The sequence below is a fragment of the Leptosomus discolor genome, chromosome 4, assembly GCF_034619465.1.
Source record: "Leptosomus discolor isolate bLepDis1 chromosome 4, bLepDis1.hap2, whole genome shotgun sequence".
Lineage (NCBI taxonomy): Eukaryota > Metazoa > Chordata > Aves > Leptosomiformes > Leptosomidae > Leptosomus > Leptosomus discolor.
Genome location: NC_141394.1, coordinates 7674657 through 7693634, shown reverse-complemented (window position 1 = coordinate 7693634; position 18978 = coordinate 7674657). Strand labels below are relative to the sequence as shown.

At 37.1% G+C, this 18978-nt stretch overlaps 1 protein-coding gene across 1 annotated transcript in view; it reads right to left on the bottom strand.

Annotated features, from left to right (window-relative positions):
- PRSS12 (serine protease 12) overlaps positions 1-18978 on the bottom strand; it is a 42302-nt gene that overhangs the window by 9410 nt on the left and 13914 nt on the right. Inside the window, exons 5-11 of the mRNA XM_086464124.1 lie at positions 15018-15196; positions 14218-14359; positions 13036-13232; positions 9813-9954; positions 3524-3729; positions 2795-2873; positions 1409-1531 (exon numbers count right to left, since the gene is read on the bottom strand). Of these exons, the coding sequence (XP_086320250.1) occupies positions 1409-1531; positions 2795-2873; positions 3524-3729; positions 9813-9954; positions 13036-13232; positions 14218-14359; positions 15018-15196 (1068 nt within the window). The remainder of the gene's footprint in view (positions 1-1408; positions 1532-2794; positions 2874-3523; positions 3730-9812; positions 9955-13035; positions 13233-14217; positions 14360-15017; positions 15197-18978) is intronic.

Below are 18978 nucleotides of genomic sequence, written 5' to 3'. Positions count from 1 at the left end.
ACATTGTCCATAAATTTTGATGATAGCAACTGAAGTGCTTCCATAGTTCCACAGAAACCACTAGGACATCAGTTGAAGTAAGCAGAAATTTTATTGAGTTTGACCATTTCAGCTTGAAGTATTACCAAGAATAGTCCTTCACGATTTTCATGAAACATGAAAATGAAAAGATGAGCATCTGGTGCTAAGCAAAAGTAACACTTTCCATTTGAGTGAGAGTAGATCTGACTCTTCTTTTTAGTTATTACTGTGCCAAAGGTATGGCTCAAAGTCCACAGTTAAAACATTTGCAGCCCACTTGGCAAATTCTAGCAAATATCCTCAAAACTGCAATGTTGTTCTTCTATGCTTTCATTCCAGCCCATACAGTAACCTCTTGTAAGGATCGCAATGAAATAATTGCTGCTGAAAGCTTAAAGTACTAGACGAGCTTCCTTACTGTGCAAGTTGATGCATTTATACTACAGTAACTTCACTGATGTTGCAGTGAATTCCTGATGTCAAAATTACTGAAGAGGGGATATCATAAAAAATACACAGGAGAATTAACAGTAACAGAATATCTATTTCTGCAAAATGGGAAAAGACATTTAAAAAAGCTAAATAATACTGAGAATTGGAGAAGAAGTTGGACTGAGTAGATCAAAGGGAGTGTAAGCTGCAACCCAGTTACTAAACATATGGAAAGGAGCTGAATTTAGCATAATTTTATTAGATGCCAGTGTCAGGGTATTATACCAGTATAACCACTTAGACAATTATTTCTTTGTTCAAGGGGATGGGACCTTGGTTTAGATGGCTGCAAAAGACAATTCTTTAGGTACTGTGAGATAACAGAGTAAGGCAGTTGCTCCAGCCTGTTAGTGAAGAATAAGCAAAACAGCTCGGTCTCGTTAGCATGCAGTGTACAAATTTACTTCCTACTAGCCTCAGCAAAATACATAATAGTGCTTTACCCTAAAATGACTTGGGGGGACTAGTTCATCTAGTCACTGCAGTGTTACAGGAAAATGTCTATCGCTGCCAAAAATAATCTGAAACATTTGTCCCTGTGTTTGATTTTTGCTCAGTTGTCTTCACTGTAACCTGAAAGCCATGAGGTGCAGTTTTGTTGGAACAGAAAGAAAGGTTAAAATGTCAGAAGTATTATCTCTATTTTTTCATGGAAATCCTGTGCTGAAGTTGTGAATGTAAATCTGGTAAATGATGACACCTGGAATAATTTCAGTGCATTAGGGTTTTTTGTTTGTTTTTATTTGGAAGGAAAGGAGGTTGGTTGGTAGGGTTTTTTAAACCAAAGGCCAACCCTTTGGAACAGTTTTCAGTGGGCTTGAACTGGAATGTTTTGCCTGTACCCAGAATAACATAATAGCTTGAAAATACACTTCACTATTGAAGAGAGACCTACCTTTTAAAGCAATGTGCAGCAGTGAGGACCCAACAGCTGCTGATGAGCGTAGCACCACACAAGAGTCTTCCATCACCATGAGAAGATTTCAGTCGTAGTGCAACCTGCCATGGCCAGCCACCCCTACAGAGGACATACAACGGTGTGTTCAGGGTACAGCAATGGAAAAGTAAGGTAACGGTCAGTTACCTTGAGTGTAAATCGTGTTTCATTTCTTTGACTGACATAGCCTGCAAACCGTGCTATTTATTGAGTAACAGTTGAGAATACCTTTTTATCCCTGCAGCATTCAGAACTCCAGTTAACAATGGTCAGGATTACTTTACGGACTGCTTAGGCATCCAGCACTGAGTGCTTCCTCTCACTGTCAGTTACTTTAATGTCTCCGTGCTTATTTGTTACGAGATCAAGTTTCTCGCTCTGACTTCATTGTGCAATCCATTATTTGTCACCGTTTCATTTCATACAGTGTCCTTTGTACACATATTCTGAGGCAGCAATTCTCAGTCTTCTTTTTCTGTACAATGCATTATTTATTGTTCACATTTGTCTCTTTACTAAGGTAAGCAATCCTGCTTTGCTCTGTCTGACTGCATTTAGATATTTTTGTGGCCTCCCTCTTGCTACTGTTCTTTGAAGCTCCTCCACTTAGGCAGTGTCTTTTTCGAAATGGATTGACTGAAGCTGTGCGTGTACTTTGAAATAGGTTTCACAATGACATTTAATGATACTATAAGGGTGTTTTTTACAATCCCTTTTGTAAGATTCTGTGAATATATATTTTTTGTGGTTACTCATAACTGTTAAGGAAATAAAGCCTATGCTTCCTGTTGTAGCATTTAGTAGCAGTAGTCGTATTCAGTTAAGCTGTTTATGTTAACTAAAGGTAAACATGTCATTAAAATCTAGGAACAAAGTGTTAACAAAAAGCCTGGGTTTACAGCTCTGTCATCCTCAGAGAGGCTTACTTTGTGGAGGAAAATCAGGTCTTAGGCAGTGAATCATACACAGGGCTATTTTTTGGTGTAGGCAGCATTTAAAACCTTGTACTATATTCATAGCTCTCTTCATATAGCTCACATCCTGGTATCAACATATCCTTTGAAAAAAAGTAAAATGGCTATTTTGAAAGTAAGAAATTTAACCCAATCAAGGACTAAACCCATAAGCATCCACAGATTTTCAACTAACGCTGCAAGTATTTACCAATGAATATTTTTTAATTTCCTACCATATATGCTTTGAGTGTATTTCTGATTCTACCTCATGACAAGCCAAAAGAAAAACAAACAACAAACCTACAATAAAACTATAAATTAAGCAAACCACTTGTGGCAAATACATGTCTTAGAAGCTTTATATCCAAAATTACTACCAAATATTTACCGTAAAGAATTTTTCCCACCAATTATTCGCTTTTGACGACGATGTAGTAACCTCAGTCCACAAACAGAAGCAAGAGAATCTAAACCAGAAAGGAAAATGTAGACAGCATTAAACTCAAAATGAAAAGTGGCTTATCTTCAATGACAGTTAACTAAAAAAAAAAAAACCCAAACAAAAACGCATGAAGGCTGAAGTTACTCTGTGTTTCATGGTAGTTTTTAACAACCAAATTTTGCTCAAGGAAAATACACTGAATTCCCTCAGACTTAGAAATTCTTTTTAGCTGAGATCTTTTGACTGTGATCACAGGACAATTTACATGTTCGTGCTCTGCTTATCAAGTGTAGGATTTTTTTATAGAGTTCTTCCTTACTTCATGTCAATGGAAGCAAAGCTTGGCATACCACATAGGTCTCAGTCCTCAGCTGAAGATAACCTGTACCTTGAAAAGTTGAAAGTAGCTGTCCAGGTTTCTGCATTTTCACATGCCTTCTACAACTTGAGAAACACGGCTGCTGCTAACTACGGTACACAAATAGTCTTTATGATTCCTTTGTGCAGCTGGCACAGCTCTAAGATCAACGCGAGCAGAGAGGATTTCCCACCACTTTTTGTTCTCTGATTCTTTTGATACAACTGTTTGAGGTGGGATTGTTTACATCCGTCTCTTCCTACCGTGACAGTTCCCCGTCCGAACCTGTTCGTCTGCCACTCATGGCAGAGCTTCACCTTTGTTGCTGTTCCCGGGGGCCTTCTTGCTTAGGTGGTCACAGATCACCCCCGCGTCCTCGCTGTGACGGCAGTTGTGCGTCCCAATGTCCTGCTTAATGCAATCTGCCAAGGATCTCTCGTCTCCTGTACATTTCAAGTTATCCACGTGGATCGGGCCTTTGCCCTCCCCAAAATAGGCCATCGTCCTTGCTCTAGCTGGACCTCTGCAAACAGAGCATATTTTTTAAATTAAACATTTTGAGGCATTTTCTACATTTTACTCAACTGAAATATTTCAGAGTGAGTAGTGAAAGACACTGAGGTTTTATTTCAAGTCCCATCACTGATTCATTTGAGACAACTTTTCTTCTCATTGCCTCTGTTACTCTGGTATGTAGGAAAAAAATAAGTGTAGCAAAATTTGTACAGCTTATTAATGTTTAAAAAGTGCTTTTATGTCTCTAGTTAGAAGGCACTATGCAAAGTATTTTACATTGTAACAGCATTACAAACATCTATAAAGCAAAATATGTGAAAGCTGCTTTTTCATAATCTCTTTAATCCTCACAAAATCAGCATCTGTGAATACTAAAAATAGTTTGTTCTGGTCTGATTCCCTCAGAAAGAGGTGCCAGTTAAATACAGTATACTTGCAGTGTAGTAGGAGCTATGATTTACAGATTATTATGTTGTTCGTAGTTATTAAAATATTTTATTATCATGCCATTTTTCAAGTGCACCCCACAGTTGAGTTATAAAGCTGCAATGTAACTGGAGAAAGACCGAACCCAGTTCAGTCCCAGCACCAGCCTTTTCCTGGGCAGAACCCTGTACGTAGTGCTGGTGTAGCATTTTCGTACACAGGCCTCAAGGCACTTTATAAAGGAGGTCAGTGGGATAATCCTTCACCTGTGCAGGGATAAGTATCAAACCTAAGTATTTAAATGTTGGACTTAGGACATTTTATTAGGGTTTAGAAGTCCTGATCCTTGTAGCTTGTCTGCAGTGCCATGCAGCTTCAGCAGTGACTGCAGTGTCAGTTGTGTGAATGACCTCTTTTGAATGATGAACTTCTTTCCGAAATGAGGGGGTGGATGAACAAACACAATTAAAAAATCAACAGGAACTGTGCATCTAAGCATCTCATTTGGTGACATTTGTGATAGATTATTGCTTTTAATTAATTAGGATAATGCTTCTTAATATATAAATAGATGTTTTGTTTTGTATGGTTTAAGAGTCAGAAAGGATTAGAGTGGAAGATCACCCAACACAGAGAAGTGGGGCAGGAAGCCACAGCCACCTCTACGTGTGTCTGAGCTACAAATTTATATATTGGTTAAGAGCAATTTACTTATATTTTATTGTGATAAGAATATACGGAATCCTAGATATCTAAGATGTGGCACTATATTATAGGTTTCCATTTTGAAGGATGTGTTATAATTGCATCTTGTTAAGGACAGTACTTCTATGCATACAAAAGAGTAATTGCATGTACAGTAAAGTGCTGGAGTAGAGAAAGAGAGTTTAACAATGAAAATGTGTTGGGCAAGAAAGTATTTCTCTCCCTTTACACCTCTTAGTACCTGCAGTGTTGAGGAAGATAAATAAGAATGACATAGAGAGTTTATGTCCCTTCATCAGCTAGGGATTCTCTGTTAGGGAGGAATTTTGATTTGTCATACCATTTTCAAAGCTTCATCATACTAGAAGTGTGGCTGGATCAAACTCAAAGCATCCAGCCATCAACCGCCCATACCCATGTAATTGAAACATGAAAGTCATACATACAACCTTCCTCCTTTTTCAAGCTTGCCCACAGAAAGCCTTGCCTGTTTGGACTTTTTTACCACATATTGAAGGCGAGGCAGGCAGGTTTTCTGAGTAGGGAATGTTGGTTAGAATGCATGAATTGTAAAAAGCCAGGAAAGAGAAGCATGTAAAATAGCTGACAGAGATAATACCACAAGGTCAACTGTCCTTACACGTTTTTCATTTCCATGGCTAGTGTGTATTTACCAGATAATCCAAAGCCTTAACTGACTTTGGAGCCAGTATAGGACAGTCTTTGCCTAATGAGTTTAGTATGATTTAACTTGTCAGTTACAAGCAGCATGTCTCTTCTTGCTCCAAATATTTTTCTTTTGTGAATGATTCTCTGATTACAGATAACTACAAAAAAAAAAAAAAATGTCCAGTTCTCTGATACCTGTGGGCAGCTGATGTGTCCATGTATGCTAGTACAAAACAGTGAGACAGTACAGGCATTCATTGCAGGTTCATACTTGGTTTTGGTATCTCTGCATCAAAACCCGAAGTTTCTGCTTTAGGGCATTGCTCTAAAGTTCCTCAGGATATTAAAAACTACTTTGTTGTGAATCACCACAGTATTCTTAACCTTTCCCAGAGAAGTATTTATTGTAGTTTAGTATAGAATTGTCTCTGCACATTCTTACTGGCTACTTAATAAGGGCACTGCTTCCATTGGCTTACCAGATAAATCTATTCTGACATCTGTGAGGTCACATATGTAAATATTTTAGGTGAAAGAGGTGTAGAGAGACAAAGATGAAGGAGGGAACTTAGTGCAGATGGATTGCCGTTATGCATTGACATGAACTGACTCAGGGGACTTGGACAGCAGAGAACCTCCATACTTTTATATGAAAGTTATCTGTCTGTTACTGTGCATCAGTATTTCTCAGCTGGCTGGTAATTGCTGTGAAAGATGTGTCCATACCCACTCTAAACAAAAAAAAAAAAAAAAAAAACAAACAAGGAAACCAAACCACTGTTTAGATAGAACATCTACCTGGAAACACATGTAAAAATCATGATGTTCTAAAGGAAGGAGTGCAGCTTAATAGAGAAAATTATTTCATATAATTGGGAGGTCTCTAAATGTAGAAGCGTTAAATCTTATGTGTTTGTTACATGCTGGAATGTGCTCTTGCAACTGGTTTTAGTCCACCCTTAACCAACTTTTGTGTGTCCCTTAATTGCTGCTTTCCAAGCCAGGTATTTATGCACAGATGACCATCAGAGAAACAGTGTTTTTGCTTGCTCAGATCTGTCCCTCAAGAGAAGAGTGGCTTCAGGTCTTATCCCCTAGCTTTTCTCAGACACAAGCCCATACACAAGAACATGCTGAGCTCTTCAGATGCAGTATTACCATTATTCATAATACTGTTAATCAGGAAATGCAGTTGGTTAGTACAGATGGCCAGCTGCCCTAGAACTTTTTTTTTCCCCCCTGTAGTAGATAATTTTTAGAGCACTAATGGCAGGATAGTTGTTCATTGGTGGGGGAGGGTGTAAATGCACGTGCATGTGTGTTCTTACAAGTCTGTCCTAAGTGAAAGGGAGCTGGTTTTACTGGGCCACTGAATTCACTGAAATGCAGGAGCTTCTAAAACTGTCCTTTGCTCTTTACTCATTCTGTCAAAACACTTTTCTATGTTAAACCAAATCGCATATTAGAAAGTACTTCAGAAAAGGTGTGTGTTCTCTTAGTTTTTTAGCTTGCTACAAATATACTTTGATTAGGGTGCTATTAATTATTTTTATGTTTTCATGACTGTTTTTCACCAATTAGTAGGGCTGTTTTCTAATGTTCTTTATGTTTTCCTAACATTAATCATGGATTTGATAAACTGGCTTAATGAGACATCTTTAATACTAGTATTGCTTTGAACCTAGTGATTTTGCCAACTCAGGGATTTTCTTATTTCAGTCTTAGAATGTTCCAAAGCAGGATTTCATAAAATAAATGTACAGATAAGCATTGACAATATGAATAATGCAGGCAGGAAAAACTCAGTCGATTTTTTCAGCGTTTACACTTTGCTTACACAAGTCTTCCTTTTTAAGGCAGTTTTGTCTCCCATAAATGTGTTGAGAATTAAACATAGCACTGTAAAGGGAGTTGAATGATGCTGTTTAGTCCTGTGATCAGTCTTAATGAAAACTGATGTCAAATTCAGTATTGGGTGCTTTTTTAATTCCTCCCAGGAAAAGATCATAAAGTGTTTGTTTCTAAAGAAATAACATTCGTCAACCCTCAAGCTCAGGTGCATGAACCCAGAAGGACCAGCATTACTTTGGAACAGTCGAGTCACCACTGAATATAGTTTGAACTTCAGCAAAAAGATTTGTGCATTAACTCCTAGGCCCAGAAGCAATTCCAGCTCATCAGTGCACGTAACAGCATAGTCAGGGTTGTGGAATGCAACTGTCTAGACACAGGGTCACCAAGATCCAGGATTTCCGACACACTCTCCCAACTTCTGGAACCTAATTTTAGATTTCTAAAATGTGTCTATCCCTGGTCCTTCAGGAAACATGTGCTCGGCTGTATCCTATAATCTTGACACACACACACACACACACCGCCTCTGACATGAGTTGAGAACTGAGAATCCAGCCAACTGTCTGTCCTTGCAAAGAATTAATAAAAGGAAGTGGGGATAAGTGGCTGGTTTTGATCATCTGAGGGAGACATATAAAAGGCCAGAGAGGCTGAGGATGAAGCAGACTAAATGAGTGATTCAGTGGGAGATAATACAAGTTTTGTAGTTTTGAAGCCATAGTCTACTATTACTTATAAATATGCTTTACTAATCAAATAGCAGGCAGTTTTTAAAAGGCATATATTATGTGCTCAGACATAATCTGATACTCAGTTGCACAGACTTTACATTGTTAGATACAGCAAATAGATAACATGATTTGTATTTCTTAAGCTCAGATTTCTTTACAGATACGCTCAGAGAAGACATTTCGCTAATTTCCTGTTGTATTTCACTAGTGGTTTGGATATTTTTCAGCTCATATTAGTTCTGCTACTTATATGTCTGCCTATAGTTGTTACATCTTTACTGCTCTTAGGTATCCAGAAAAAAATTGCTTATGAATGATGTAGGCCTGATTAAGCGCCTTGGTTCAAAAGTGACACATTGTGGTGGTTGTAATTAGAGGGTGCTTTTGTCCTGTCAGGTCTATTCCTGTATTAAATTAAGCTTATTCAAATTACGGTCATGCAGGCCAAAGCAATAATCCTTTGTGTAACAGTTTTATCAGATCTCCAAGCTACATCAAGTCAAGCCAGATCAGTAAATGAAGGGAAAACCCCCATGAAATTAGGAATTCAGTAGCTGATGTGCTGACATCCGAATCTGCAGAAATCACATCCACACCTTGTGACAGTGGACACTGACCTGTTGCTGTATTTCATTAAAATTTTTAACAGTTATGTTAGAAACTATAAGGATTTTGAAGTTGTCATTAAGGTTCCCAAAAGATAAATATTAACAATATGCAAAATTATACCTTTCAATGAAAACAGATCAAGAACTCTTTGAAACAATCCAACCATTACCCCTGAAATTTTAGCTAAATACCAGACAATTTCAGTTAACTGTGGTAAACCAAGTCTAGGTTCTGAATATCTGTATTTTCTTTGCAAATGTAACGAAAAAAAACCATTTTAAATTCCCCAAGGTTTATATATGTATACTGTTAACATCAAATCACTAAAGCACCAGAATTTGGGTACCTTAAGTTTTCCTGTGTTGACTAAAGATGACTTAATATAAAAATTGTTATATGACTGAAAATCGTCACCTAAGTATGGTGAAACACAGAGCTGTCACACAAAATCAGAAACAAAACAGAGAATCTACATAGTTCACAGAATATGTAATCATCTGTGCTATTCTGGATGTTAATATTAGTTTCCCTCATTTTTTCCAAACTAGCAATTTCAGTCTTCTAAAAAATGTTCATAAATCTGCAAACAGAAGATGAAAGAAGTAAATGAAGAACAGTTCAAGTGGCAGAGAGCACAGAGCAGAGACACTAAGCCAAATTCTCTTCTCAGTTACTAGAGTGCAAGTGTAAAAAAAAAAATGTTTATATCATACAGACATGTAGCACCATAAGTGACAAATAAAATATTAGTATTTACTCAGTAGCTTAGTAATTTGGAATATTTAACTTCTAAAAAAATAATAACTAACATTAACTTGCATTACAGTTGCCAGTCAGACTGTGATATGCCTTTGAATATTGAAATTCCTTTTCCCATTTATGCTAGTTAATGAATACTGCTCTTGTAGCCATAGCCCACTATTTCTTATATGAATAGTATAAATACACATTTCTATAAGGGTGCCAAACAGACAAGTTTTAAGAGGCATATATTATGTTTTCAGACATATGTTGGTGATACTCAAGTTGCAGAAACTTAACATTTTTAGATACAGCACACAGATAACTTGAAAAACAGCTTAATGAGTTTTCTTACTTGTAGCCAAGCTGTCGACAGACTACAGCTGCATCCTTATCAGACCATCCATCATCACAGATTGTGCCCCACTGGCCATTGATAAAAATCTCTACACGTCCTTCCTTCTTATTCTCACCATCCATCAGCCTGATGGGAGGACCTGGGAATAAATTACTGCTGTCAACTTACAACAACAGAAGCAAGAACTAGTTCTTTAAGTCATTTTCATCACATTCAGTGTGTAGGGTCAACTGATGTTTGTGTTCAACAAGCCTAGTATCAGCTGTTAAAGTAGTCATATTTTTTCTGGCTGGCAAAAGGAAGCAGTTAGCACAAATTACAAGACAAATATGAAGTACTACCGTATTTAGAACTTCAGAATTCATCTGGTTCCTTCATTTCATACAAATATGTGACAGCTCAGAATTTGTCCACAGAATAGGGGACACAGAACTCAATTTCCCCCCAATGGCAGCAAACACCAGAGATAGCTTTGATAGGATACCCATACAAGCTGGACATGTGTTCCTTGCAGAAACTTACGGGTGAATTTAACTATATCTCAGTTCATAAACCCATTTTCAAACTCGTTGCTACCACTCCCCTTAACCACTATCTCAGCAAAAAAGTGCAGCATTGTGTTGAACTTCAGTTATTACTTTTCATTAAGCATGCTGTTCAGTAGTGTATTCTGTGTGAGAACATAATGTTTTATGGCATGCTGTTCTAGACTAATGCATGATTACTTTTCTAGCAATTTAAATTGATTGCTTATTCAGATATATTCATAATACAAAATCTCACTTATGTGGCTTAGTCAGACTTAATTAATCATGGTTCATTCAGTGCTTGACTTGTAGTTAAATTTCGAATCATTAGGCAAAGTACATATTTGATTCTCACTTATGTTAAAACTTCTTTATAGCATGCAAGCAACGCAAGTAGCCTTAAAACAGTTATGAATTCCTCTGAGGCCTCTTTAAGTGAGAATCACGGTGTAAATCTTCTCGTATGTCATACTTTATAATCCTTAATACACTAAGAAGAGTTTCTGTTTAGAATAATTGGAAAGATTGTTCCTCATTCTTCTAACCTGTTCCTAATATTTTCTAAATCTGTAAGGATGAGAAATTACTTATGCTCTTAAATAAAGCAGTATTTTGAGACATTTGCATTTGATATTTACTTCAGATTTGGGGTATGACTAACTTTTGTATACCCAACCTTACTCTGGATCACAGCTAGTTAAATCTGGCCTAATTCATTAATTAAAAGAGGAAAGATCTGAAAACAAAATTAAGGTCTGTTTGCTTCAAATGTCATTTAAAGCATATTGTTTATACTGGAGTTTATGCTGTCTCGACAGTTACATGAATTAAATTCACCAACTTTTTGTTTAGCTACATTGTCATGATCTTACATACTAAAAAAATGTTGTAGTTATTGTACCGTATTCTGTCTGATTTTTAGTGTTCCTTAATGACTGTATTTCCTCAAGTCATATCATCTAGTAATTTCTCATATTTTTCCACTGAATTCATCCTTACAGGGAGGAAAAAAGGCTTTTTCAAATGCTGGAAAGTAAATAGTAACAGTAGAGTCTTTGTCCACTTTCCAATCAGAAATCTTGTAGGAAATGTCAGATACACTGCCTGAATTTTCTTGTTGAAAGGATGTGTTATTCTGGAAGAATATGATTTAGGTGAAAATTGTATTACCCAGCTAGAGGCGTGGGATATGGGTGATGCAGTATAGCTATTTTATTGTTATCTCATCTTCCTGTGTTTTAGAAAAAAAAAAAAGTATATTTATGAGCACAAAATTAATATAACTTGCTGGTAATGGGGGATGTGAGAATGTTACCATATGGACGCATTTAACTGAACCAGACCTCCATCAGCTAAGATTGTATTTTATAGGAATTTGAGCAAAGCAACACAGATGGTTTGCATCTGTACAGACAGCAGTCAGGACTTGAATTCCTGTTATTTTTGGTCTGAGAAAATTCTTTCTACCAAATATGATTTGACATCATCTAGACATAATGGAACTGTACTGCAACATAAAACATTCAATGGATTGTGAGAGGTCAGAAGGCTACAAAGACTGTAAAGAGGGAGAGACTAGAAAAGTACATGTGGAAGTGCCAATTGTTGTTCTAACAGGTAGCAATGTTGTGCAGTAAATCCATGTCTTAGTTTGCAGGATAGACCTTAAGTCTATAATTTTCAGAGAACTTCAGGCATCCAGGAATACAAATCCATTACATTTCAATAGAAGCTGTGAATCTAATTCCACTAGTTATAATTCTAATTTCAAAATCGACTATAAAGTACTTGGGTAAACTAAAGAATATCAGCAACCATTTTGTAAAAGGTTACCTACTGACAAGCTACAAACTTTGTATGTAATAAATTTTTAAAATTAAACTTTTTTTCAGAATTGCCGAGCAACCCATTGTTCCCCTGTTAATTTTTACTGTGCATATCTGATAGCCATAATTCTTGTTTAATTATCTACATGTGGATTTAGGAATCTTTGGAATTCATTTGTATACATTTTGTTTCACAATGCCACTATGTAATTAGTAGTTTCCTGTCATTTCTTTTCTTATCTGTTTTTTTATTCTTTCTTCATACAAGTTTGTAGGCTTTTTGACATTGGAACTGGCTCCTTAATCTGTGTTTATAGTATCATTCTGTCCTGGTCAGCAAGTGGGGCCCATTCACCCAGGCACAATGTAAATGATAGGCAACAGCAATACAGAAATAGTTTCATGCTTCCCACCCTTCCTTCTTGCTGTCTCTGAATGTAAGGCCATAGGAGGATATACTATTGATTTATATTTCTCAGTGCTCGGGTACTTCTCCAACTTTTGATAGCATGAGACAGTTACTTAGAACTTTGAGAGTGCTGAGTGAAATGCAGTATCCTCTTAGGAAGTGCTGAATAGGTCTAAAATCTGGTGAAGACTGATAGAACAGCATCTCTGGAATCTGACTTTGTTACCTACAAATTTGTTTTGATCTTTAATCTTCTGGCTGTTTGTGTTCCTTTAAACAAAGCTTGATTACTTCCTATGATCTTCAGGAGAAAAGTGAGCTTTTTTCCCTTCCCGTTCCTTCTTGGCACGCATCTGCCAAATATTAAGATTTTGAGCATCTTTATGTGTACTACACTATGCTCAGATCTGCACCCACCACAGTATTCATACTGTGGCTTTACCAAAGAGATGCCTTACCAAGTGAGAGTTTATGGCTGTCGTTATCTGGATGGCAAATGAGTCTGACATCCTCCCGATGGTTGCAGTCATGTTTTCCCCACTCTCTCCTTGAGCATTGCAGAAGGTTTGTCTCCTTCCCGGAGCAGCTGACATCATCCAACCAGATGGGCCCAGAGCTTTCTTCTGAGTAGCTCTCAGGTGCACTTCTTCCGTATCTGCATAACATATACATAATGTTTTGGTCCACAGTGAGCAGAGGGCATCTGATACCTAAGCACTAGAAAGGAAATAAATGATTTCTGAAGAAATAAAGGTTTCTTAAGTAGTAACAGTAAACAGTGTCGGCCATGACAGAGCAGGTTCAGTTAGCATTAAATTCAATGAGAGCACCATATGCTGCTTCTTTGGCAATGTTTTTTTTTAAGGAATTATTGTTACATTAATACAAACTTCAGAATGTAATACCTTTGATTAAGGCCTCCCTTCAACCAAGATATAGTTGTCTCACTGACTTTGAGACTTAAAGCATGTTCTTAGTATTATATATACGTTTAAATGTCACAGTCTGGGGAAATATGAGACAAAGTTATTTTCTGAGTGTGAGCTGTTACAATCTGAAGGCAAGACAACGATCACCTCCTGAGAGTGTATCTCTGTAGCCACAGTCGGTAGAAAAAGTGGTGAAGAGTGAGCGCATGAAACTGTAATAGGTTGTTTTTTTTCAATGCATTACAGTGTTCCAGGGCCAGACTGTGAGTTTTTCTGAGCTAGATCCAGAAAGACTTACACCTTGAAAATGTCTGTGACTTTGAATGACTGTTTGGCAAGCAAAGATTTTGAAGAATCAAACTTTTATAGGCAATATAGAATATAACGAAACAGTTTTTCTCAACAGCGTATGCATTGATCTCAGTTAGCCAAAAAGATGGTTGGAAGGAACTCGGTGAATAAAGGCTGGTGAATCACAACCTCAGTTGAAGCTTTTTCTTCTACCTAAACTGAGGCCATAACCATCTCTTTGACACTGAGGGAAGCAGGCTTTAATGGATTTTATCTCAGTAGTTTCTATGAAGAACTCAACTAATATTAAAAAAACAGACTCTTGAATAATGTAGGGTTCATGTAAATGTAGGATTCATGTAAATATTTGTCATCATTGTAAAGTCAGAGAGTCAGATAACTAATATCAAGTAATCTTACTTAAATCCCAGCTGCCGGCAAACCACCTGTGTATTCAGCTCTGTCCACCCATCATCGCAGACTGTGCCCCACTGCCCAGTATAATAGACCTCCAGGCGTCCCTCATGACTGCCTTTCCCACTTGTTAGTCTTAATGCACCATCTGCGTCATTAACAAGTAAGGAAAAACAAAAACAACAATCAGTTTTTCTTAAGTCCAATTATTGTTCTGAAACAAAATCAATAGCATTGCATTTACTGCATCCAATCAGATTAGACTACTACATCTAGTGCTGATCACTAGGTGTCATTTAATGAGAAGATGAAAGAAAGGCCATAACGCACCCGGTGAGCGGTGAAGTGTTGCATGATGCAATTCACAGAATCGCAGAATGTAGGAGTTGGAAGGGACCACAAGATACTGATCCCCCAAGCCCTTATTACATGCCAAGTCTGCAGGAGTGGGCTCTGATTATGTGATTTCTCGGTATATACACCTTCTCTTTTTCTTTGTTTATTCTGTTATTTCCCATTGCTTTATGCTGAAGTGCTTACTGCTATTGATAGATGTGATGCACAGTTAAAGCATGCCCCACACAGCAAGTAGTGGCTAGCGTGTTACTGAGGAACCAAGGCTTTGTGTTGAATAATGAGGTTTTCTGTACCTGTAAAATTTCCATAGCCAACAGCTGGTTCATTTTGATACTGCCAGAACACTTTATTACTGTGGGGTTTTGTGCAAACTTTAGAAATTCTCTTTCCAGAGCTGTGAACTCTGCATTTGTCACTGTTTTCCTGTGTGATTATTGTCATTGAAGTACCTGTGAGAGGCATGCAGGAAACGCCAGCATCTTCTTTGTGGTCACAGTTGTGTTCTCGCCAGGAGCTTTTTGGACACTCTTCTATCGACAGTTCATTTCCCGTGCACCGCACTTCATCCAGCAGCACGGGGCCTGAGCCTTCTCCGAAGTAAGCCTGGCTCCACGCTTTGGCAACGCCCCTGTCGAAGCGTAACAACCACCCAGTCAGGAGCAAGCAAGCTGAAGAGCCTGGGACTCGGCGGGAAGAGCTAAAATGTGGCGTATCCAGGTTCTAAAACAGCAGATGGGGCTGCCTAAATGGCCGCTGCGCTGGTGGCTGGCAATGCAGCCTGCGTTACCTCATGGAATGTGATGGGGTTCCACAGGCCACTTCAGTCTCAGCTGAGGCTGTGGAGTGACTTAAACATACCGTTTCCACACTTCCATGGCTCAAACAGATTTAGAACATCAATTTCTATTGTTTTGTATCTGTGAGATTTTCTGTCCCTTTTGATATTTAAGCATAACTTTCCTAGAAGATATTATAGATGTACAGCTTGGCTATGGGACTTCTAATTTTAATTTTCATGTAATGTTTATTTGTAGTAAAAATAATCCGATATATATTTCTGCAATGACTTTCATCTGTTGTCCCCAAAGCACATTAATCAAATCTGAAATGCCCACATGAGGCAGATGAAAGTGATTGTTCCCCATTTAGTCGTGTAAAAACCACGGCAAAGAGCTCTTAAGTGACTTGACAATGTCATACCACCCGTCAGTGGTAGAAATAAGAACAGAAAGCAGAGCAATGGCCAGCCTTGTGTGTGTTACACTCTCTATGTCAGCATAGAGGATTTTGAGCACAAAAACCTACGTAAATCGAAACTGCTCCATTGTTTCAGCGTTACAGAAATTATGCAGTGTTTAACACTTGATGGTCTATCGGGATGTTTCCAATTCTATTTAAGATACCAGGTCTTTCACAGGTAAATGTTTTTCATGATTTGGATTCTTTCCACTCAATAGTTTCTCTGTTCATATATCCAGTCTAGTTTTTATAAGTATTCTCAATATCTGTCTTCTTGTTCAACTTGTAAGATTGAAATGTCTATCTAAATTTTTTACTATAATGAATTACTTACCTAAAGGATTAGTTTGAATTAATTAACATACAGTTTGCGTGCAGGGCTCTAGACTAATTATTCATTTGCTTTAAAGAGGGCTTTCCACTACCAGCCATATATTGTCACGTAACACCTAACAGGAATGGTGTGTTCATCTTATACTGAAAACATGACAGGTCTTGACTATTTTGTTTCAGGATGTAATCATTCAGACTCTTTTAAGTGGCTTTTGCAACTATGTGTCAGAATAGTACATTGACGTGATTTTTTTACATATATATAAGTTGCAGTAGTTCATGCTCTTAAGGCACTACTCGTGAATCCATGTATGGATTTAGACAGATGTGGATTTCATTTCTAGTGCTTTGTATAAATATGTAATAATCTCTGATCTCTCTTTTTTTAAAAGGAAAACAATACTAAATTTACAATTAGCAATCATATAAGTTTTTGATAAACAGTAAAGGGGTATGGGAAAAATAACAGTAAGAGGCTATGAGAATTAAATTAGGATCAGGAAAAAGTTCTATAAAAAGGAAGGATGTGGAAATTAATGGTAGACACTATGTAGATGGTATTGCTCACTAAATAAAAGCATGCACAATAAAGGTAAATTAAATTATCTGTGTTGTGCATTTTCATTTTGTTTAAAAACTGTTTGTTTTAAGATTTTCAAGCTATTGTGCTTCATTAGTCTTCAAAATGCACTGTTAATTTTCAGGCTGTTTCTTTGATGACCAGATGCCTTTGTCAAGTGGTGGAGAACATGGAAAATATCAAGAAGCGGGTCTGTCTTACTCGGTAGGGAGAAGAGTTATAACCTGCAATTGCTTCAAAGAAGCAGGTATCAAACCAAAAATATCCTCAAACACTCAGCAGGCAACATTTTAGCAAAACACATAGCTTCCATCTGAAGTTAGTACCTTATTTTTCAGAGAGGTTTTTAATTCGCCATTACCTTTTCTTCTGAACAATCTTCCTAATTCCGAATAACATATTAACAGATATGTTGTGCTAATTTTTTTACTTCAGCAATGCCACGAAGAATTTTAATAGATTGGAAATGTTATTTTCCCCTGAGATTTGCAAATATTTCCTGATTGCCCTTACTATTCTTCCATTATTTTGTTAAGTAACCATGCATTTTTGTATGTTGCATTAATTTACTGAACACTTGTATTTTGCAACACTGGTAGTGGGAAAATAGCCAAGTCCTCCATCTCTTACATTTTGTAATGTAAGCTTTTCGAACTGGTTGAAGTCATGAATGACTGTATAGTAAACTAAGAAAATATAGTCCATAGGATACACTAAGGTAATATTTATTTCAAATCTAGGTATCTCATTTATATTTAAGCATCTAAATAAATAAAAATGTCTTGGTTTTCCAGTATATCTTTCTGATGTACCAAGATAGGCTCTGTGAGTTCTCAGCACTTCGGGCTATTTTTGTAGAACTGAATAAATATGAACTTAACAGCCTACTTTTCAGGATACCTATTTTAATTAATATTACCCAAAATATATTATAGGCTGATTACAGAAAGCCTGGTTTACTGGTTTTTAAGATTACTATCTTCCTTTAAGTTATTGAGTAGTATTTGCATATATACTTTACACAAAAAGAACACTCTCCTACATGGCCTCCGTTTCTTGTATTTTTTTTTAAATTCTGATTCTGGTACAAATGTATAGAAAATGTTAGAAAAAAAATCCTTATTTATTATGAAGCTGGCTGAGATCAAAGAGAGAATGCTTGACTACTCTGAATGTTGAAAACAAATTATACCATAATTTGGTAACATTCTCTGGAGTTCCAATAAAGCAGAGACAACACATCCCATTACTATAACAAGGGCAATTTGTATCAAGCAAAATTTATGAAACCAAATAATAAAATAAATTATCATTATTTTTTACCTATTAATGGTAGGTTAATATTCTGATGTTTTATAGGAGTGCTACAGAAAAGTTGAAAGGATGTGGGAAGCTACTTACTGAGCTGCTTTGCTTTTGCAGTTTGTGGCACATTTCCAGGTGGATTAGCAGTATGCAAATTTAGATTATTTTTATTACTTCATACCTGGTCTACTGCCACTGTTCATAAAATTTCACTTCACAGTAATGAGCACATTTGTCAAGACATCCTGATTACTTGAGAAATTCTGTAAGTCTCTAGACATACTCAAAAAAGACTTAGCACCATCTTAATACAATTCATTTACTCAGAAAAATTAATCAAATTAGAAGCATCTCAGAACTGCTGGTTCTGAACACCAAATGTAAGTAATCAAATGTTTTAATGTAATCAGTAAGGAGGCAGGTTAAGAGCATGACATTTGTCATTAGTATACAGAAATGTAAAACACAGCTTAGTAACTCCCCAAATTTATTAATAGTGGCCCAATTCAAAGGCAGAAAAAGACTGTAAGAAGATAGACTTTCTGTGAGGTATTCCCAATTGAAAATTGACAGCAATATAGAAACATAGTATAAAATAAACGGGGGGAAAATGAAAATCTGATGTCAGAGGGGCATATTGATTCCCACATGGCTGACCAGGAGATCTAGAAGCTTTTTAAGTACTGCAGAGTTCTCATCCTTTTGAGCTAATTTGGATGGCACCAGCAGTCCAAAGCCTCAGTTCCTCAGTTTCATGTTACAAAACAAGTACACTCTGGGGGCCACCCGTTAATGCCACAAAGCTTGATACCTTCAATGCCACGTCTTTTAAGTCATCGTGATCCCAGCAGGGTTGACCAGGTGAGTTCTGCAGTCTCCTCTGCACTGACCTGCTTAGTTCTCATCCAGTCTGTCTCAGACATAATCCCCTTTTTATTGTGTTTACATCTTTG